At 45.1% G+C, this 23747-nt stretch overlaps 1 protein-coding gene across 2 annotated transcripts in view; it reads right to left on the bottom strand.

Annotated features, from left to right (window-relative positions):
• Positions 1-7422: 7422 nt before the first annotated feature.
• The window catches only part of HIVEP2 (HIVEP zinc finger 2), a 509321-nt gene continuing 492996 nt past the window's right edge, over positions 7423-23747 (bottom strand). For both annotated transcript variants that reach the window (XM_086927175.1, XM_086927176.1), the window contains 3 exons: positions 17948-18049; positions 15803-16701; positions 7423-9492 (listed from right to left, as the gene is read on the bottom strand). In XM_086927175.1, coding sequence (XP_086783301.1) covers positions 8665-9492; positions 15803-16701; positions 17948-18049 — 1829 coding nt within the window. In that variant the 3' untranslated portion in view covers positions 7423-8664. The remainder of the gene's footprint in view (positions 9493-15802; positions 16702-17947; positions 18050-23747) is intronic.

The following is a 23747-nucleotide window of genomic DNA, read 5'->3' as shown; positions in this document are numbered from 1 at the left end:
GTTAAAGCCCTCCTGATGAGCGCAGGGACGAATTTCCTTTAAAACAGGCTTGATAAAACGTGTTCTTGGGTCTTTATAAAGTGTGCAAAACAGCATAAAGTGCATTGTACTCTGATGGGCTAGATTATTACAAGGACAGGGGGTTAGGCTCTCACACCAACCCTCCTGTTTAGGAAAACCCACAAGAAAGTGCAGTGTGCAAAGACGAAATCTAGTCATAAGGAAACGCGAATGAACATGCATGGTAAAAGACAAGTAAAATTGCTGATGGCTCCGGGGCTCATAATCTGAGATTCCATTGTCTTTATTGGAAATATCTAGTTCAGTTCGGAATGCGCTTTTAATAACCGGTTTCATGTTTGAATGGATACCATCGGGGTTATCATAATAATTTTCCAAGCCTATTTTATAAAAAGTGTCCTTGACATAACAGAGCCAGGGGAGTGACATTGCGTTATCAATGCTCATGCAGTTTCTAAGGATACTCCTTGAAAATAATAGGTCCTCCGAAGTCCAGATTGTGCCCCATAAAATCAGTGGGGCAATGTTTATCCTATCTTTCACGAAATCCAAAGCTACCTCAGAGTGACAAAAAAGTGTAGGAGACCTACAGGGGATCATCAGTAATCTTTTTTTAAATCTGTTCTCTAGAATCAGAATCTGTGAACTTTTATGGTAACCCCATACTCCTGCACCAAAGGGGCTACAGATAAGCATTTTAATTTGTATAAAGTTATAATTTCAGTTACCAGCTTATGACCAAGCATACAAGCAAAACGAAAAAGCCCCTCTATTGTTCTGCTGATTTGTTGAATCCTAGCCACAATTAAATTTTCCCAGTTTCCTTTATTATTAAAAACGTTACCCAAGTAGGTAAAATTTGATACTTTTTCAATTACTTTCTCCTTTACTATAAATGTCCTTGTTTTTGTTTGGTTGGGTCCACATACCATAATGTATGATTTGTTAAAATGTACCTTTAGGTCCAGGGACAGCATATATTCGGTAAACGCATTCAGACATTTTTGGAGGCTATTGGCCATTAAGGTCATCAAAACTGTGTCGACCAGTCCTTCTCCAGGGTGATCAGGAGGCGGGCTTGCCATTTGACGCAAAGGTTGCCTAGAAGAGGTTGGGAAAAGAGGTGTCCTGAGAGTATGCCGTAGAGCCCCGACATTACTTCGCCCCATGCAGTCAGGTATGTCACCAAAGGCGATGATTGCAAGGACCAGGAGTGTGGTCCCAAGCAGCGCCATAGGCAGTGCTGCATCTGCAGGTAGCGCCATGTTTGCCGTGGTGGAAGACCAAATTCCTCCTTTAGGTGGTCGAAGGACTTCAGACCCCCGTCGTGCAGAACTTGGACCAGTATGTGGATACCCACCTCTATCCAGGAGGTTCAATGTATAGCCGTCAGTCTATACAGAGACACTGATTGTCCCACAACGGCGCCTTAGCATTCAAGAGGAGGTACGCGCTGAAGAGGCATGGACACGTAGCCAGGCCTTTTGCATGGCTTGTATTACAGGGTATGTGGGCCGCATATGAGGTGTTGGAGCCCCGTAGAGGGGGTCCTGACCAAGAACTGCCAGAGAGGAGCAATCTCACCGTAAGGGTACACTGTGGGGGATCTGGGGTGCCAGGTAGCAGGTATGCGAGTTGGCATGGATGGAGGGCTAGAGCATAGTGCTCTATGGGCGGTAAACCCAGGCCACCACATGAAAGTACGCCATGACCTTGGACGCAGATAGCCGGGTTTGAGATGGGTCCCACACGTAGGACCAAATCTGCGAGTCAAAGTTACGGAGGGAGGTAAGTGGGACTACCTCACATGGAAAACCCAGAAGGGACTATTTCCCAAAGTCCAGTTTCATTTGGGTTATCAGGGGGTCCAATTGTCCGAAAACCATCCTGGCTAGTTCCTTATTGCCCAGAATTCCTAGGTATTTGAGGAGTAAGGGCTACCAATGGAAAAGGTAGCCATGGATCACCGCTTTTGTGGTGCCGGAGGAAAGCGGCAGGGCTTCGCTCTTATCCCATTTAACTTTGTAACCAGACAGAGCTGTGATACCATTGATGATCTCCAACAGGACCAGTAGAGAGTGTTGGAGGTCTACGAGGGTGAGCAATACGTAGTCAGCATACAGGTACATTTTGGACAGGCCTTCCACGAAGGGGATTCCTGCAATAAGAGGAGAGTGGTGAATAGCAGAGGTAAGGGGCTCATTGGTCAGTAGGAACAGGAGAGGGGGGAGTGGACAGCCCTGGCGAGTGCCTATGCGGATCGGAAAGAAACCCCCGCAGTTGCCTTGGTCACTAGGGCAGTCATACAGCAGTCGTACTTTGGCGGTGAAGTCGCCCCCTAATCCAAAGAGTTTCATGGTGGCAAAGAGGTATCCCCATTCGATAAGATCAAACACTTTCTCAGCTAGGGAAAGTACCACCAGGTCAACCGGAAGGTCCTTGGCCACCCAAAGGGCAAGGGCCAGGGTGCGAAGGTGGTCCTAGAGGAGCGGCCAGGTACAAAATCAACCATTATGCAGTGGAACAGGGAAGCTATGACGTTGTGAAGGCGTGCCGCCAAGACACTGGCAACATTTTATTATCACCATTCAACAGGGAGATGGGCCTGTAGCTGCACATAATAACAGGTCCCTCCCTGGTTTGGGGACAACCACGATCATCGCCCTGTTGGAGAGGGGCCCAAGCAACGCTGTATGTTCAGCCTCCCGGAACGCCGTATGCAAGGAGTCGACTACATCTTCGCCCGACCATCTGTAGAATTCCGCTGCAAAGCCATCTTCACGCGGGCTTTGCGATAGGGCAGTTTGGAGATGGCTAACGCTACCTCTTCTTTGCTAATCTCCCCTATCAGAAGTTCACTACCCTTGTCTGATGAGCTGGGGAAGGTCACGCCATCCGAGAAGGCGGCCACGCGATCTGTAGTTGCCAGTGCCTCTGGGTAGTACAGCATTTTAAAGAATGAGGCGAATTAGTTGACAATGTCCATCAGCCAGGTAAGGGTGTCTCCACTCTCCGAGCGTATGGCAGCCTCCCTTTGTCTCAGTTTGGCTGCCAGTAGGCCTTCCCACCCTGCTTGTTGTTTCACCCTTTCTGGCGCTGAAGGGCGTATTCATCACTACTACACGCGGAGATTAGCGTAGCACTCAGAGGATAGGCTGAAACCAAAGAGTATATAGCGCATATAGCTTACCTGCAGAATCTATCAACAGTTAACACAGATAAAATCAAAACATTCAAACAATCATAGCAGTACTCAGGTACTCAGCCATCCTGCCGGCATTGGAGTCCAGGTCCTTGTGGCAGCTCACTCAGATTCACCAGGTAACCAGCCTCATGGGGCCACAGGGCAGTCACTCCGCTGTGGAGGCAAGTTTCACGAGGATCGCAATTTGTCTCTGTCCTGTTCTTGAGTAAGGACTGCCACAGCCTGGAGGGCCTGGGCCCTCAGATCCGGTGTTGAAATCCGAAGACGGTCCACCGCCTCCCCCCAGAGGGGTCGGACAGGGACGTCTATGCAGAGTAGTGGATTGCAGTGGCAGTGGATGAGTTAGTGTGCATGTCCTGCTGAGAAAGTCCCTTGAGGAAGAATCGCAGATCCTCCAGGTTAAAGAATTTCTTTGAGGCGCCGCACTTAGTGATCCGTAGTCGGGCAGGTTCAATGAGTCTATATTTAATGTCCAGCTGTCTGAGCCGCGGCCGGTGGGAGAGGAAGACCGTGCTGTGGTCATTGGCCTCTCTGGAGAAGTCTGCTGCAATGTGACTCTCCTGGCCCTCGTGGACATAAGGACCATGCGAGCGGACACCTGACAGTAGTTGCCAGGCTTGTGCGTGCCACAGGAAGCAGGCGGTGAGGGGGCAAGAGCGCGTGGAGGGGTCCTGGCATGGCTGGCCAATACGGTGGGCCCATTGTATCTCCAGAGGGGGTTTGAAAACAAGACCAGTGATCTTTGGGAGAGTGCTCTGAGAAAGTATTTTGCTTCATACCCCTCCATGTTTTCCGGGAAGCCAAAAAAATTGACATTGTCCCGCTCGCTCCAGTCCTCCGGCTTGATGAGTTTACTTCGCAGGAATAGGAGTTCCTGGTCTTGTTCCGGTAGGGTAGTCAGGCGTTCTTTCACTTCCACAACACGAAGTTCAGCCCATCGGCGTGGGCCAGGAAGCCCGCAATGTCCATGCGGATGGATTTTGTCTCTGCCGTTAGAGCAGAGATGTTCATATCCATACCCTCCAATCGGCGTCCCACTGCCGTGATTTCCTGGAGGACGCAGACCATAGTGGTGTCCTGCGCACTGCTTGTGGGGGACGAAGGCCGACCGGCCTCTGATAGCCTATTTCCCCTAGGGTTAGCCATAGGGTAGGAAGAGTCTGGAGGAGGGCTTCAGTGAAGAGGAGTTGTCACGTTAGCTTACTCTTGAACTTGCCTGAAGACATCTGTCCGTGATCGGTGTGTACCGACTGTCTCGCTCGTCTGCCAGAACAAACTGGTGTGAGGGCCTCCTGAGCTGCACAGCGTCATCCCCCATGAGACTGTCCTCGCCGGGCCCCATGGGCGATGCGCAATGGTTTTCTAGGCCCTGCACCGGACAGTCACAGGAGTGGGAGCGTTAGACCCACGCGACGGCCTGTGTCCCCACCAGTAAACCGGGATTTCCCAGCAGGGTGGCGGACCCCAGGAAGGGAGGAAGTTCGGTTGGGTCAGTGCAGGCAAGACCAGTGGAGGTCCAGGCGAAACCGACATGCCCAGGCCTGATCCTCCAGGCCCTCCTGCGAGTGCAACCGGATAGGTCTATAGCGCCAGAGAAGCCTCAGGGGCGGCCATGGCGAAGTGTGAGGGCGTCGCCATCTGGCAGAGGACCCGGGTGCAGCAGGTGGTTACGCAGCCGTGGTAGTGCGGGGGCAGTCCAGCGAAGCCAGGCACTATGCCCGTCTTATTTAGAGACCCGGGAGGGATCAGGGGCAGCAAGTGGTCGTCCCTCACAGAGGCCTCTGGGGCCAGGGACGCCACTGCTTTGCAGTCCAGGGCGTTACACAGGGCCCAGGCCCAACAACAGTGCACCGAGTTAGCTACGTGTCATTGTTGCTCTTCTCTTTATTTATTATTTTTTTTCCTTTTTTTGGTTCCCTTGGTACTGCTGTTCCACTCTGCTTTTATTTATTAATATATCGTCTCACGGCTTCCAGCCTCACTTGCAGTCAGGTCGGACCGGTCAGCGGCCAAAGAGGAGATGTGGACCAGGGGCACCGCACAAGAGGTCCATCGTGGCAAGAGCACCGTAATTTTGGGGGCGGGGCTGCACAGATGCCGCTGTCTTTGGTGGCAATGCGGCATGTCGACATGTCATGGGAAACCACTCTCCCTCTATGATCGGAGCAAGGCCCGCCAACTGCTGGGTGAAGGCTCCCGCTGGGGGAAAGGAAGATCGAGAGCTCCGCCGTTACAGGCCGAGGCTCCTACTCTGCCTCTAGGCCCCACAATACCGCACCACCAAGGGATGTGCCAGAGGAAGTTGGGAATGCTGCTGGGGCTTTAGTGGCTGTCGGAGGGCAGTGAAGATTGCCCACACAGGGGGTGAGGCGGAGAGGTAGGTCAGCTAGCGTCCGCCTTGGCACTGGTGCCGCTACTGCCGTCCGGGCCTGTCTCAATGCGGAGCTCCAAAATCAAGTGGCCATCTCCCTTCATGGCCAGACCACGCTTTACATTGAATTTAGTTTCACAAAGTTTGAGATGGTGCAGGCTGCTTGCAACAACACAAAAGAAGGCTGAACTTCGTACCAGAGCTAGAGTAAAATTTACCATAATTTATTATGCTCGCTATGCAAGTTTAGAAGTTTATTGTGCAATCTGCTCATCTAATTTTGTTGACACATATTAGTGATGAAAATCGTTATGTTAGCTTAAAAAAGTAAATCATATAAAACATTTTTTTGTCATATAGAGGGAGGGTCCAGTCACAACTCCTGGCCTGTGTACAGATTAAAGGCACTTAAAGAAGAAAAATGCACACAAGTTGCTAGCTGTACAAGGTACTGACACCTTAAATCTAATTTTTATTTTAAACACAGTAGCTCATGATTTCTGAAGTTAAATGCCTACCTCATTACTACTTAAAATATCAGGTTGACAATATACTGAAGCAATGTAATTAGATACAAGTTTATTGTTCAGATATAGCCTTTTAAGATCCCTATAAAGAAACATGACTGCAATTGGGTGGTATTTTCTTCCAATGAAAGGTCAGTTTGTGGTGAATTTGGAGTATCCCGTCCTCTGATTGGCCAGTCACTTTCCAATGCTGTACAGTAAGGTGTAGAGAGCAGTCACACAGGGGTGCAACTGCCACAAAAATAGGTTTCGCCTGCACTCAAAATGACATATCACATTCCGGAGGACTGTAACCTGTGTTTCCTGGCAGCATTCTCGTGCACAATAAAACAAAACACCACTAAGACGAGTAGGAGGAATGCTTCAACAGAAACCGTGCAGATGTTGTTGTGAAACCTGTTCTGGGTACATTCCGCCATGTATTTGAGTGATCTCATTACAGTTCAAACTGGGACGGGTTTACAGCAGATTGGCTGATTTGTGCTGGTCGCTTTGTTCTATCTAAAGCAATCAAAGAAACAAACAGAACACAGTCACGCTTCCGCTTCAGAGAGTGCCTTAGCCAGAACGTTGCAATGAACCTTGTCCTTTTGTGACTAGCGCGTGAGCTTCCTAGCACACCTCGTGGGCGGGATCCGACGGCATGCGCTGCGTCCTGGCCGCGCGCTGCGTCCTCCCACTCCGGCTTTACGTGAGTCATCTACTGGCCCAGGGCTGTGCTACTTCCGGTTGTACAGTCACACACGCTGAAATGAGACCTTGCGAGCCATCCACAATAAACACATTTTTTCTCAGGTGGCAGCGGGGCGCAGGTCTCAATCAGGTGTCAACACTTTCATTCGAGAGCGTCCTGGATGCATACAGCATTTCAAAATAAAGAAGTTATGTAAAAAAAAACCATGAAGAGAAACAAGCAGAATCTCCATGATACGCAGGGCCATCGGAATGGCAGGATTGGGCAGAAAGACTTTTTCTCCATGCCTTATTGTTTTTCACAGCTCCGCATATTTGCTAGCAAATTTGTGATTTTCGAGAGAAACATTTATTCTGTTTTACTAATTTTTTGTTACATTAGCAAGGGCCCGGCAGGTCCCCCAGCAATTAAGTTTTTCAAAAACCAAGACAAAACACTGACAAAGGCAAATGCTAATAGCCAAAAGCTGATCTATTGAATTTGCCAATACTTGTTAAACATAGTAACAGCTGTCTTGTGCTACGTTCAATTCCACATGAGGGTTTTGACTTGCTCGCTGCCAGAGGAAAAAGTATAACCTTCATAAAAACACTGTACGCCTTGATGCACATAACTGAATGTTTATTTCTGTTTAAAGAACACTCCTTAATGTGTTGTAATTCAATATACAAACTTGGTTTCACAGAATTATAATTCACTAAATAGCACAAAGGTAACCCAGATCTATGCAGTCAGCTGTGCTCTGTCACCTGGTTGTTTTCAAGATACTCCAGTACTGGTCTGTGGTGACTCGGTGTAGTCTGAGCATAACATAAAGTTGTACCAGTGGTGTATGTGTACTTATGTTCATAGGGGGGACACAGCAGGATGGAATGTCTTCCCATGTTTGCAATTGCGCATATCGATCAACATGTTCACATAAGACCAAATACTTCTTTCTGTATATATTGAGGGCTGCCTCATAACAGCTTTGAGAGGGACAACTCACAATAGCACATTGTTTTTACTTTTAATGCTTCACTGTACTATCAGTTTAAAAAACAACGATCAGCACTTTAAATGATAGCCAATCCAGCAAACAAGAGACAAAGAAATTACAAGATTTAAGAACGGACGGATATATCCTTAATCTTTTCTGCCTAGTGCATAAGTGCAGGATAAGATGAGATAACTCTGGTTTAAATATCTTGTTTACAATATACATTTGTTGTTCTAATTACGCAACAGTAAACCCCATGCTCCACATAGAAAAGTCATCCACAACATTGAGGAAAATAAATGTACAATTTATGAAACAAGGTAAATAAATATTAGTATTACAGAATCGTAGCTGTACATAAAAGCTGTTCAGTTTTAATCATATAAAAATATGCTTTTTTAGTGCAACCTCACATATATTTGATGCTATTTCGCTTTACATCATTTAGACCCAAAGTGTCCAAAAAAAGGGAAAAGAAATTACAATACAAAGCAGATACACAAATTCTAAAATATGTACAGTACAAGTTACTGCTAAAAATGCTTATCAGAATATAAGCAAAGGAAAGAAAAAGGCACAAATATTTGTACAGTTTCAAAGTACCAGACCCATTAAGTCCATCTGAAATGTCATTTTGGTCAGGCTCAGGGTGACTTGCATGTATTTCTTTTGAGATAACAAAAGTATACATATGGATATATATATATTTTTGTTGTATTAAAATGTTTAAAAGTGGGACTGTCCTCCAAGCGAGGCCCCGGTCCACTGGCAAACTAGTGTAACTCAGATCAGGCATGCTATAAACCTCAATTTCTTCAATCGCTAGAAAAAAGTCAATTTGTCTTGAAGTTAACACGCCTCTCTGAGTCAATGGGGGTTGCCCCTTTCTCCCAACGCATCTTGCCCTTCATGCACGTCTGTCCTTGAGTCTTTAATTCCATGAAAACCTACCTGTTTAGTATCCGTGCTCTTGGCATGAAACGAGGAGGGAGCTATCAACGTCCGAGGCGTACCATAGCCTTCCCTCACACTTTGCGAGTCTGGGTCGGAGGCTGCAGCACTGGCTGACGGCTGACCAGGCTCAGATCTGCTAAGGTTCCGAATGTCAAGCAGTGAGCTTTCCAATGTTTTTGAGTGTGGCTCAGAAGCCCTCGCAAGTGGATTTGCCCCGAGCAAACCAGCTTCCTCAGGGGCAATTCTAAGGCCGGCGATGGCTTTTGTACAAGTATGAAGGTTTTCCTCCTGCTCTCTCACTACAGGTTTTGAAGAGTCTTCTGAAGAAGCTTGCCTGAGAGACAGCAGCAGAGAGGACGATGAGCCTGAAGAGTTGTCGCGAGATAAGCTGTGGGGAGAGGCGCGTTTTTCGTGGTGTTTAGAAACTGCAATCCTTTCTTTGGAGCAGATGTCTGGGATTATGCTTTTCTTCTCTTCAGAACACCTCATAGGCAGGGGATTGTGTGGATGAGGGTGTAAACCAGATAGAGTTTCAGGCCCCGAGTGAACCATTTGGATTCCGCCAACTGGAATCATGGGGAAGGGTGCTCGCACCTGAAGTTGGGAGTGCAGAGGGAGGTGCCTGAAGACATAGTCGCTGTGACCTTCAAGGAACTGGTTGGATACTTGCTGCACCGGGAGGTCTTCTCTGTTGCCATAAAGACTATGGTAAGGAATTTGAGGTAATCCTTTTTCCAAACTCTGAAATAAGAAACAAAAGAGTGTTTTTTTTTTACTGAATATGTTGCACAGACACCTAATATCAGACTGCACCAAACCATGAAATATGTAAGCCTGCATAACAGTGTTAAGGAACCCAGACTACAAAGCTGACAGGTTGAATCTAACTTCAGTTTACACTAATCTTGTTCACTATGTGTATGTGATAGCTCTGGTTAACAGTGGGACGGTATCCACTGCACACCAAAAACACCATCGTAACTGGCACAAATCTGCACCCTAGGTGAACAGCTCAAGAGCGAGGCCAATGACTGCATGAGCATGCAGTCAATCATCTCCAGAGCTATTTCTTTGAACACTGTAAAGCAATGTCAACAACAATGTAACTTCAAGTAAATTTCATCTGTCACCTTTCACGAGCATTACATTGACACAAAGAATTTGCACAAGCATCGACAGAAGATCCAGCTTTCAATGAGTGCTGCACACAGAAAAATCTCAGTCACTTGGATCCCAAAATCAGAGCCAATTCAAAAACTTCTTTGGCTGAAATCTCACCTTCTTTTATCTGTTCTACTAGAAAAAAGCTAAAGTACTTCTGTGCAAAAAGCTTCATCCTAAATAATGCGAGTGTCCTTGATTCTAAAATAATTTGTATATATTTGAACAAACAATGCTGATTCGCAAAAGAGGTATAGGAAAGTGCACTCCTGCTGTTGTTGATGAGGGAATGTAAAAACGAATGATTCATGACCAATGCCTGCACGCCCCCTACATACTATAACTTGCACCTCCCAGAAAAGTGTAAATGTTCTACGTTTTCACAAAGAGCTCTCTACAAACCTTGGGTGAATGGATACTGGGCCATCCTCCAAATGGTTTGTGACCTTAGCTTATGCGTTCATAGTTTAAAACAAAAAAACAATCTGCACTCTATGGTTTTCATCAAGAGGGACAAGACCTCGGTCTCAAGACCGGGCAATCAAGCCCATAAAGAGACAGTTCACCATTCTTCTATTTTCCAAACCTGTGGCCTTCACGTCGGTAAAGATCAGACCTGACACCTGCATGTTTATCATGGGACGAGTGAGCAGCACTAAAGCAGAGACCTGTGGAGTGCATTGGCAGGAAGATGGCTGTTGTCTTCTTGGACTGAATTCTACATGGGGCTTTGAAGCCTTACATATTTGCACCCAACAGACACTCCCCAGGACATCAAGGCTTAAGCAGCAAGGCGAGATGCCAGGGAGGCGAGGAGTAACATTGGAGTGGAGAACAGCGCTGGCACACCAAGCTGTACTTAAAGCATAATGACCAGCACTCTGATGTATTAAAAAGATAGCACACAGCGCCACAGCATTAGGTTTTCTTCAATTCAATTCTTGTGTGACAAGACTCACTGCCATTGTGTCAGTGATGGGCACTATTGATTCTGATTCAATGTTTAAAACTCAAGTTCCAAGTATTTCATAAACCTCGCTGCCTGTGTCCCCAAGACGGCAAGCGCCATCTTGTGGCAGCACCATATGCCACACGTGTTGGCTTTTCAGCAGGTGTCATGTCGGTCTGCTGAATAAAGAGCCAGAGCACTGAATGCAGCTCGGTATTTTCGCTCTGATATGAAATTGAAAGACAAAGTCGCTACTGATAGTTTTCCTTCCTCTGAAATGTTGATAGACATTTATCTTCTTGGGTAGAATTGCGTTCCTTTCCACATAGCTCAAACATTTATCTTTTGTTCCTTCGCGCTTTCTTCTAAGCACATAATTAATAGCTGATAAGCACTTTCATGTCAGCAGAGGAGAAACCATTAATTTTCCTAGGCAAAGTTGCAAACCATGGAATAAGGATTTTTTTTCACAAGCACGCTCCAAATTAAAAAAGAAACATACTCTACCGCTGTGTATCGTGAACATCAATCTTGTTATTTAAAAACGGTTTAAACAAACTTGTGTTGAACCAATTTGTTGTTATGGTCAAGCATTGTGTAAAATAGTAAGTGAGAGGAAATACTTAAACAGTTGAAGTCCTCAGAATATCAGAACTGTAGGCAAGCCAGTTGGTAAACAAACAAATCCGCCCTTTAACCTGATGATGCAGTTGTGGAATGTTTTCTTTTCATAAAGTGTTTTGCACATTATAGTTATACAAAATATATGCAATTTAATTTGAGCCTCAGTAGCTAATCTCAAAAAACCTAGGATTTTTAATAAATTGTACAATTAGATTGGGACACACATTGTATCTATGTATTGCTTCACACCAGATTTCTGCTGTTTCTAAGCACTGTAAATAACACATGATTTACTATTTGCCAATTTACTGAGTTGAAGAAATGGTGGAAGGTTGAGTCAGGTTTGCTTTTGTGGGACAAAGAAGGCAATATCAACCGAATGGAGTACTAAGTAGGAAGCCTCTAAGGATAATTTGTTTATAATGCTCGGGATGGTGTCCTTTGATTGGAGTAACCATACTCTTTGTGTCTTATTTTCAAAAGGATCACTCTGCCAGTAACTGTGTAACAATGCAAACCGAGAGACTTAGCCAATGCAATCCCAATTGCACTATACTATAGCCTTATAGCCTATTGCTGAGGGTTGTACTGGTTGTTAAAGACCCTTAACCCGAGATGTAGGCCAGAGCTACATTCGAGGGCCAATATTGAGAGAGAGAGCCTTTAACAACTGGCATAGTCTGAGGCAGAAGGGCCATAAGGCTAATAGAACATTCCATCCACTGGTAGAATGTTTTAAATTAAAAAGGGAGAAATACAAAAAACAATCATTGGAATGTTGGAGCTCCGGGCTTGTACCAGCCATTATAAGACCTGAGCCACTTCATTGTCTTCAAGGGACCTCCCAACATTCCAATGTTCTAATATAGCCTTGTACCCTGCCGTAGCAGACTATACCGGGCATTAAAGGCCCACTCCAGCATTCGGCGAGGTCCCATAACAAGGGAGCAGGGCTTTTTTAACCACATCCGCGCTCAGAGAATTCTCCTTCTATGCTGGGATTTACTAAATCCCATGCTTCATGACGAGCTGGGCTCGTCATCAGTGTGCGAGGAGGCTACACCATGACGAGCCCAGCTCGTCATGAGCCTGGAAGGGGTTAACAGTATTACCCAGCTACGGAGGGCTTAATGGCTATTAGAACATTCCGCCACTAGAGGGCAGAATGTTCTAACAAATAAAACAAAGGCCTCATAGAGCCCAGGGAGATTAGGAATGACACCTAAGCGGCAGAGTTGGAGTCAGTTTTTTCAGAAACAACCACAGAACGATGGAGAGTGAAGGGATTCTATCAGAGCTATTAGAACATTGGGATGTTGGGAACTCCATTGAAGACATTGGAGTGTTCTGGGCTTATAATGGCGAGTAGAAGCCCGGAGCTTTAACATTCCTGTGTTTGTGTGTTGCAGTGAACAAAAGCCGCAGTAAGCCTGAGGGGATTTCAATCCATGAGTACTTTTACATATAAAAGCCTTCCTAAAAAACTATAAACCTCTGCAAGTTTTGCAGACGGACTTGATGGAAAACACTTATTTTCTCTGCACATTTGAGGTTTTCCTGCTGCAGCGTGTAAGTAACTTTAGTCATAAACCACATCTGTAGAGGAATTCGGCTCTGGTGCTACTATTTTTGCAAATGTGGATTCATTTAGATGAAGACATTACAACAGAGAGCCCATTATAACATCAATAGAATGATATTGCATGCAATGTATTCAAAGTACTTGGCCTCACCATGTACTTATTTCATAACCGCTTCAATAGAGCCATTAAACTAGTAAGTACATGGTTTCCACACAGACAATCTAAAGTCATCAGGCCTAAAAAGACATGCTTCATGCAATCTATCGGTAACTCTTGAGACCTATTCAAGGCAGCTTTTCGGTGTATAAACTGAGGGATAATCCGCGTGAATGGAATGGGGTCTGGCAGCCTTGGAACTCCTATAGGGGGGACATATGTGAGCCACTGGATGAGGAAGATCTGGAGGGATCTGTGAGTGAAGAAGACCACTGATTGGGTATGGGGGTGTTTGCTGGGCGACATACACGGGAGCGGGATGGATTTGCGCTAGGAGTTTGGTAGGGGGGGGGATGGAGTGGGGCGAGGGGCATAGGAATGTTTGATTGGTCCCTATATAGGAAGACTGTGATGCTAGATACTGTCGAAACTACCTCACTGACATGCCGATTTATGTGTGCACTTTTTCTGGTTTAAGTTCGCTATTGTTCAAAGCACAAGAAAAAAACATAAAACGCAAACTGTAATTTTTACGCTACATGTATGTTCCTTTTCATCAAGTCACTCAGCTTACCGGGTTCTTACGGGGTTATGTCACAATGTCACAATGTCTACCGTTTCCAATTCAATTTGTGTTCTGAAGAGACCCTACGAATGTATATGTTTATGTGACTGATGATGATACTGATAATATTTATGTTTTGCAACAAAAATAAAAATTTAAAAAAAAAACAGCTTTTCGCTTTACGATGGAGGTTACCTCTTAGAGGTGGAAAAGCCAGCAAATTCCTGTTTATGTCCATATGCCTATCCCAACGACGACCATGAGGCAGGGGCGTGCCCTCATGGCTGGAGAACTCTCAATGGGTGGCGATAACCCAGGCCTCTTAGACTTGTTTAGGCAATACTGCTGCCGGCTGTGTCAAGAAGACTTTCTGTTATCTTGGCCACCAAAGTGGAATACAAAAATCATCAACCAGCGCACAATGATATTACTTTATAGCACTCAAACATCAACTGTGTTAAGGCAGAAGCCAGGGATACATATCTCCTTTTACCCTTCAGCAGCAGATAACCAATATATGAGCATGCCCCATCTCTTTTTTAGGCCAACCTGAGTAAAGAGGATTTTGGTGCGTCCCACTGGTAGCCCTTCCTTTCTTTCCTTGTGTATAGGTGTTATTTTTGTATTACTCGGGTCTTCTCCTACAAGGGCTGGGACAGAGGTAGGCTGGCCCCGAGTACTGGGAATCTGAACAATTTGCTAGTGGGACCAAAAGCCCTAGGAGAAGGGACAGTGTATGGATTTTCACCATTCTAAGCGAAATATCGCTTCACCCACTGGGTTGCTCCCTTTATACGTAGGTACAGGCCATTTTCAGGTCATTTTCAGTAATGTGAGGCCACTCCTAGTTGTCACTCTAGAGGTGCTGCATCACATAAACTCATGGAAGTACTATGCATGTGAGGGAACTAGTGTTTTAGTGGGCATAGCTTTATTCTGGAGGTGGAAAAACTCTAGGTAAAATCTAAGGGTGTGGCTTCCACATCAACAGGGCCTGCACTGAGGAAGCACGTTGGTGGTTTGCCCATCGTAGTAACATGGTAGGCAGACTCTTTGTTCCGTAAGTGGGTTCTGAAGGATGTATCTGCAAACTGCCGCCAGGTCTGAGTATCAAGAATGAGTGGACATATCAGGGCATATCAGTGTGCCAAGTATTTCCACTTCCTAACATGATCTTGTGGGAAAAAATGAATATGATGTCACTCATGGAGAATTTGCAAGTCAAGTGGGGATCAGTGACTGGCAAAGGCGCTTCAGACCAGTGTCTGAAAGGAGAGGTCAGTATCAGAAGACGAGATGGCATAAGGCATCTGCAGTGTGTGGTACTAGAGTTGGGCCTAACTACCACTCTGATTGGCTGGGCGTGACTTTGTGTCACTCTCCTATGTTTGATTTGCAAGACTGAGGTTGTTGTTGGGGTATCGACGTGCGCTCTAGGTTGATGGTGAATATGACACTGGTACTGGCATAGAGGGACATCATGACTCCCTCTGATCTGTGACAGTCCTTCAGAATCACTAAGACAGGTTCATGAAGGTAGAAAGTGTCATTAGCCCTTATTGTAAGAGGAGCGCCACTTGGGGTTGCAGGATGAGAGAAGCTCTCCCAGGAGCCTCCTGCCTACTTCCCATTTTGTTGAGTGTGTAAGTGTCCAACTCCTCCACTCAATACCTGTGGCACTTCTTCCTAATGCAACCGGCTTTATCTGATGAGAGGCTTTTATGTTTTTCTAGCAAGGATGTCTCTTACTGGATATCAAGTGCTCACTAGATGTATATTTGTGAGTTGTCTGCCATAGTGAACTTGGCACGTTTTTGGTTAAGACTTGAGCATGCACCTGTCTTAGATGGCTCTGTACTGGCCCTACAAGAAGCAAAGGTTGCCCCTTTGCCATTTGAAAGAGGGAAATTTAAAATGTCTCTTTTAAGCCAACAAGCACCATTGTTTGCACATCCCCGAATTTTACATGTTTGAAGAGACAACCTACATAACAAAACATCACTTTTTACTTACCACATTTCCAAGTACTCCTAAATCAGGCTGGAAATAGTGACCAACAGGCAGGCTTGGATTATGGTACAACCCTCTTCTGGGTGATCCTGTTCTACCAGTTGACATATATTTCCTTTCCCTTCTTGGTGACAGATCGTGTCGACCAGTTATGTCTTTCCCTGGTGACATTGGCCTTAGTGGTGACAAATGGCGCCTGGGGGACACATCTCTCCTGGGAGACAATTCTCTCCGGAGCGCAGCTTCCTTTCTGGGTGATAGATGCCTCATGGGTGAAACATCTCTCCTTGGTGATAAATGTCTCCTGGGTGACAAGTCCCCACTTGGCATTAAGTATCTCTTTGGCGAATTTTCTCTGCATGGTGAAGAATCGTATCCAGGGGAGGACTGTCGGCTGGAACACGAGAAATCCCTGGGAGATGAACTGGTTTCTGAGAAATGCATGTACTCCTCATCCATGGAACTTGGTATGTCTAACCTGTCTTTGTCATGCTCCAGGTTACTACATTTGGCATGCAAATACCTTTGATATTCCATAATTTGCGAATCCATGTGCGAATCTGCTGGTGTAAGGAGCGAAGTCACTTGAATACTTGGCAATGTTGACAGATAGCTCATCAAAGAGGAGTGCCCCACTGGGCTCTCGGAAGAAGCCCTGTGGGACAAAGCAGCTGTCACAGGCAGAGAAGGGAACCTGGGTGGCTGGGGGCTTGTGCTCCTCGATCTGGTGCTTGGAGTCGAGTCTCCTTGATGCTCATCAAATTCATCATCATCATCGTCCTCATCATCATTGTCATCCCCGTCATCGCCATCGGAGTCCTCGGCATCAGAAAATTGATGATCCATCGAAATGCTCCGCATGCTGCCCTTTTCTGAATCCTTCTGCATATCTTCAATGTTTTCTGAAATACAGAAATATTATTCAGTGGTGAATAAAAGAGAGAATGGAGAGAAAATGGCACAAAAACACAAGTGAAACCTTTAACCTCTTCCCACTTCCTATCATGATCTTATGGGCAAAAATGATTATGACGTCACTTCCACTACTAAACGACTTTGGTACAATAACATCACTAATATACAGCTCACTGGCACCTTTGCTGTATTCATGTGAATGCCCTTGGGAGCACCAATCTCCTAGCACTCAAGTTCCATCACTCCGTATAAGAAAGAACTCAGTTAACTGGAACCAACAGTTGTTTCTGGCCAGCCAGTTCCAGACTCTGTTTGTTAACCAACCCTTTTCTCATCCAATCCCATGTCTTGATGTAGATACTTCCAAAGATAGCCTTGAGTGCTCAAGAGCACATAAGGTATTTAGAGATCTAAGAAGTATCCCAGTTGACAACTTTGTATAGTTATCGCCCACAATTACATACTAATCATTATGGCTCTTTGTACTGTTAGTTACAACGTGTTGCTCTTTCTTGTTGAGAAGGAACAGGATTTTACAGACACTTAAAGGTACGAAGAGTGTGCCCGATCCATGCAGCTTCTGGTGCACCTAGGTTCACTGTAAATGTACCTGCAAAGGTAAAATCCTGATCTCTTTCACAGGAAGAGAATTTTACCCACAGAAATGTAGGGTGGGGATTTACAAGTATTCCAAGAAGGAGCTGTTTGTAAATGAAGACAAGACCTGCAAAGATCTGAGTTTGTGGGTACCCACGCCGCTGTTGCAAGCTGCTCTCCACACTGGGGTAGCTTACAAATGTATATGTCCCACAGGCAGGGAGCTATTTACAGGGCGTGACAGGGGGTAATACTAGCATATTTTTATGGTTCCTCCAGAAGGAAAAATATCTTTACCTTGGTGAAAAAGGGGAGGTGTTAATGCCAGTTGCTCAGATTTCCCTATGCAGAATTGTCCAGCCTGAATGGATACATTAAAAAATGTGAGCACTCCTGGCACACAATGTCCAGTACTTGTGGAATTCCTTCGAGAATTCTCTATTCATTATCACAAGACTTGCAGTCATCACCCCCTGTTCACGGGCCTTTCTGTAATGCACATTTCAGCTTCAAGGACACAAACACCTCAGCTGGCCACACACCCCACTCTATGTTACTTGTTTCTCGGAAGTGCCACGAGTTTGTGTACACACTGCACCAAAAGTGCACGCGTTTGCAGAGCTCAGAGTGACCTACCTGCTTCCTCAGCGTCTGTGTCATCGACGGACGTCATGGCCACCCCCAGCTCTAGGCACTTCTTCATGTGTGCCTTCGACTTCATGTGTTTCGTTAGATTCCCTGTTCAAGAGCAGAGATGAAACCATTTAGCAGCAATATCAATCGAAATTTCGCAAATCTCTCTCTTTTACGTTCTCTAACATCAGTGAGGGGATCATAAAAACAGTGATTGCACAATTCTAATGACCTTTAGGATAGAAAGGGTTAACTCGAGGCCTATTTTTGTGTTCCTACAAGTTTGTACATTCTAAGTCCCTGAATATGTTCAGGGGGGTAAGAGTCCATCCCCAATTAGAATTTGAAATATTTATTTACCACAACCAGTAATTGACTTACTTCCGGGTATTGGTTTTTACCTGGAGTGGTGCATAACACCCCCTCCCGACATTCTCAGAGGCAGGGCTACACAGAACTAGTCAACAGAACTCTACAGCTCAACATTAACCTTTTCAGTAAATGTTGTAGAAATGGCTGCTTTGGTATTGCCATTGCCATCCTGTATTAAAATTAGCAGCCGTTTATTCCAGATTTAGAACGTTTTAGACATTTTTGGAACTAAAATTGTTTCTGGTACCCATTACCCAAAAATCCCCCATCAACAAAAGTCTGTCAGAGGAACCAGACATACTTTAGGAAATTATCAGGAGGCGTGTATTACTGACAATTTGGGGTACTATTTAAAATCTCTTAAAATTGAAAACTGAAGATTAATCTGCTATGTTTCTTTTCCGGACCATTTCCTCCAAGTTCTCAGTGAGGACTTTTATTTCATCAACATGCAGTGATGCCTCAACTTAAGTACTGAACCTTAGCAAAATATATTGACGGTGAGTGACGTTTAACCAGAAAGTAAAAGCTGAATTGTGAATCGTCCAACAGAAACCTGTGAGCTGTCCGTTTAAAACTCTAAAGATCTTGAGGGATAACAAGACATCCTACCAGACGAGTAAGGTCAATTGAATCTAAATCAACCAAGGAATGTACACATCTTTTGGGTAATGTACAACTTCAAAGGGAAATGTTAAAATGGTTACTTTTCAAAACCTTTCATGATTTGAAGAACCATCAGAAAAATGATAGAAAGGCCATTTTTGTATTAACATAAAGAGGGAACTCATTTAAATGCAACAAGCATTGGCAAAGCCAATTGCTCTTGCCTACACAAGAACTATTGGCTTTGTCAATGTCTTTTAGTTATGCTTCACAGAAGCTTGGCCACTGAGCAGCATGGATGAAAGTTGGAAAAAATGGTGATATGATGCAGCAGCGCTGGCCGCATGATAGTGCATTTTTTCTGGTGGGAAGGGAGGAGCAAGCAACAATGTGGAAGGGGATGGCAAGCAACAACGGGGGAGGGAAGGGGGAAGCAGCAACAATGAGGAGGAGTGGGCATGCAGCAGCAATGTGGAAGTGCGCTGGAGGGACAGGGCAAGCAGCAACAACCTGGCAAGGGGGACGGAGGGACAGGCAAGCAAACAAAAATGCGCTGGTGGGAGCAAAAATGCAGCAAAAGGGAGGGGGTGGAGGCACAGGACAAGCAACACTGCAGGAGGGTGACAGGAAGGGGCAGGCAACAGCAGCAAGGGAGGAAGGATGGAGAGACGGGGCAAGCAACTACACAAACTAGGACGAACATCTAAAGGAAGTAAGGAAGGAAGGAGGAAGCAAAGAAGAAGGGGTGAAGAAATACTGTAAGGAAGGCAGGGAAAGAAATAAAAGAAGGGAGGAATTGAGGAGACTTTTCCTCTAAAGATGGTATTGTCTGGAGACAAGGCCCTTCTTTCGGAATCAAGGTGGTAATGATTTACACACTATGGGCCAGTTATACGAAATACTTATTTTGCATTTATGAAATAGCGATTCTGCAGGAATCCCTATTTAGGAAAATCAAAATGGTATGGACAAAATTTGCCATTTTTTTTAATAGCAATTCCTACAGAGTAGGAATCGCTGCTAGGAAATCGCAATTAGGAAATACTATTGCATTCCCACCTATGGGCCAAATAGGAAATGGTTTGCATTTCCTAAATTGTGATTTCCTAATAGGAAATCGCAATTCAGGAAATCCAAACCCAAGGGTGCCCCTGGGCTTGGCCCCACTGGAGGCACCTTGCAATTCATAGTGCACATGTAAGTGCACATATGTCCTAGAGCATATGTGCACCTCATGTCTCATTAAAAAATGCATTATTTCTTAAATGCCCAATTTGCATTTAGGAAATGCTTTGTACCTGTGCTTAAGGAATCGAAAATAGGTAATCCCTATTTGTGTTACCTAAATCGCGTCACAATTTACAATTTCTACCAGGTAGAAATCAGAAATTGAAGCCGGTTTTTGGCCTTTGCACATATGAAAAAGCTGTATTGCATTTTTTTACGGGCAGAAATTGAGATTTGGCCTGTTAAGAAATGCAAAAAAGCTTTCGGACATCTGGCCCTTTATGTTGTTTTCAGGAAATTTCTCCGGGGTCTACAACAGAAAAATTGAAAATATCGTAGAAACGGATGCCGCTATTGTTAATAACAGGCTTACCACATTGGCAATATTTTCTGGAATATTTAACAATATGGTCCATGTGTCAGGTTAGTGTGATTTTAATTCTGTGAGCTGCTAGGCATTCTTACATTCTGAAGGGGAGCACTGGAATTATGTGAACCTGCAACTGTGGAGCTTTGTTATGTTAAAATTATTTTTTAAGTGCACATACACCAATTGGTTTCTTTGCGCTAGTATAGGAGTAGTTGCGCCCCCGTAAGCTATTCATAGGCCTAGACAAAGAGCCATGTCTTAAGTCTCCAGAACACAGGTAAGTCTGTGCAGGATCTGATTTCATTGGGAAGAGCGAAGAGCGTCCAGAAGTGTGGTGTCAACACTGCGAACCTGCTGCCCCCTAGTGTCTTCCGTTTATAAGATGGAATGACCAGTAAATTCAGGTGGGCAGATCTCAGCTTACGCGTAGGTACATGTCTCTTGATTAGATTAGAAATGAATTCTGGTCCCCCATCCTGTAGGGATTTAAAGATGAGGCACCCCATTTTAAAAGCACAGCGTGTGGTATTGGGAACCAGTGCAGCTGGCGCATAAGGGGGGTTGCGTGTTGCCATCTTGGTTGATGGAAGATCAGTCTGGCAGCCTAGTTCTGCACCAGCAGCAGTTTCCTGACTAGATGTAAATGTAAATGTAAATGTAGTTGAGCTTATATAGCGCACAGCTACCCGCAGTGGGTGTCCCGGCGCTTGCTTAGGGAACCCGTCCTGATATTCCCCTGTGTGATAGCCCCAGCGGGTATCCACAAGGTGAAAGTCAGGCATCCCGCCGCGAGGGGCTGTTGTGGAGATTAAGCAAGCTATTGCCCAAAGTCGCAGAGTGTGAACCCGTGAGTCGAGAAGGCACCGGAGCGAGAATTATCAAGTCCGTGGAATTTTTAGCCCAAGACCCGCCGAGGCGGGGAATTGAACCCTGGTCCTACGCATGTGACCTGAGATATAAAGAGTTTGCGTAGTCTAGGTTTGAGATGACCAGGGCTAGGACAACCTGCACCAGTGCCTCTCTTGAAAGGAATTTACAGATTTTCCTGATCATCCTTAACTGGAAGAATCCAGTAGAGACTACTGTTCCGATCTGGGACTTCATAGATAAATCACTCATTTAGAAGACGGAGGGCAGGAGCAGGGTTTGCAGTGAACACTTCGTTAAGGATGTGTGGTAGACAGCTGTCAGTGGGGGAACCCGATTTAACCCTGCCTAAGAGTTCCAGGAAGGCTTCACTGCTAATCAGTGGGAATTGGTATAGAGAGTTAGGGTTCCTCGAGGCCGTAGGCAAGGCCTCATATGCAAGATTTAAAACAATGCTTGTTTTGATCTTAGCAATTTTGTCAATAAAGAAGACATTCAATGAACTGCCAAGTGATTTTGTTGGCACTGGTTTTATTGTGACTCAATCCGGGTTGGACAACTCGTTGACAATTGAGAATATGTCTTTTGATTTGTTGGTAGAGTTCATAATCTTCCCAGAGAAGTAACCGGCCTTAGTAATTTGGATCGCTTTCCTATAGTCCTTTAGTTGAGCTAGGTAAGATACTTTCTTATCTGGGGAATAGTTACGTCTCCACCTTCTATCTAGTTGGCGCAAGGCCAATTTGGGGATATTTAGGTCTTCAGAGAACCATCTCTGCACCTCATGGCGCCTTGCTACTCTAATTGTCCTGAGGGGGGTATGTATACTACTGGCTACAGTTAGCCAGTCTGTCATAGCTTCAGCACTAAGGTCGAGGTCAACAGATGACTGATCAATGGGAGCTGTGTCTGTCAATAATGTGCAAAAGGCATTAATGTTGACATTGTTCCATTTCCTTGCCTTCAAGCCTCCTTTGGCTGAGGGTTTACTTGCGATTACATTGGCAATCACAAACTTTATTAAGAAATGGTCAGACCAGGTACATGGGGACACTGTCAAATCGGATATTACAAGATTGGATGTCCAGATTTGGTTTAAGATATGTCCCTTAATATGTGTGGGGGAGGGTACATGCCGAGTACAATTCAGCCCGTTGAGTAGATTAGTCATTTCAGATTAATATGGGCCGCCCTCCTTGTCATTGGCTCAATAACTAATATCATCAATCTAATATCATCAATAAGCAACTTTTTTGCATGGTTAATAGTTAAATGGGCCATCTGTTTCCCCAGTTTTTGAGGAAAGAGCGACATGCTTGGGGGGGGGGGGGGGTGTCTGTAGAGCAATACACATACTAGAAGTGCTGAGGCTGAATCTAGTTTAATAACTGGACTATCTACTGAGGTTATGTCTAGAGTGGTAAGTATAGTCAACTTAAAATCTGTACAGATTATACCAGCAACCCCACCACCTTTTTTATCGAATGGGTGTTTTGCCTGAAAAAATGTAAAAGTTGTTTGGGAGAGCAGTCAAGATGTCTGGGGTTGAAGCTGGGGTGTCACGCTTTGTAGAGTCTAGGGGGAGGAAAGTATCCAATTTGTGTTTTACTAGGGAGCATGTGTTTAAATACATAATTATTAAGTCATGTGTGCCCTGACAGTCTTGCCTTGGTGCGTATGTCCTAGCAGGGGAACAGTTATCAAATTCGGGGAAGGCGTCCCTAAGCTTCATGATATTTAATTTAATCAGTTTATTGCCCGTGTGAGGATTCAAGTGAAGGTTTGTGGAGTGGAGTTGCTTGATTTCCTTCAAGGTGTATTTCAGGAATAGGGCATAACGACTGGTCCCTGGGCCCGGATGGTTGCAGACGGGCTTGCCTTTGGCGCACCGCAAACGTGCCTGCTTCGCTCGTCCGCTGCGTTACCGCACTGCGACCGGTATTAAATGGCTGGATCGCAGCCTAACTCCTCCTCCCGCTTACTGATTGGTCGCCCCCACTGGTCCAGCCCCCAGGAAGTACGCTCGGCACTCTGCCGGGTCACGGAGCAACAGGTGTGCAATCAATCGGGCAAAAAAAACGATTTTTAAAGGTGAGCTTAGTTTTAACAACTCAAATTCAATCACAGTTAAAACAAGTAAACAGTTAAAACCAAAATTAGCTTTTCGCGAGGCAGCAGCAGTCTCCTATAGCTTTCCACACAATTATACTTTTAGCACACTTGCAACATAATTCACCATCTGCTGCACGATGTGAAGTTTTCAACATAAAATATTTGTAGCTTAAAGTGGATCACAAGTTAAAAGTGCCACACATTGAAGCATTTTTAATTGTCAACTAGCCACCTTTCAGCTGCTGAGGA

This window comes from Lissotriton vulgaris, chromosome 6, assembly GCF_964263255.1.
Source record: "Lissotriton vulgaris chromosome 6, aLisVul1.2, whole genome shotgun sequence".
In the NCBI taxonomy this organism is placed as follows: Eukaryota; Metazoa; Chordata; class Amphibia; order Caudata; family Salamandridae; genus Lissotriton; species Lissotriton vulgaris.
This window is presented reverse-complemented; position numbering and strand designations above follow the sequence as displayed.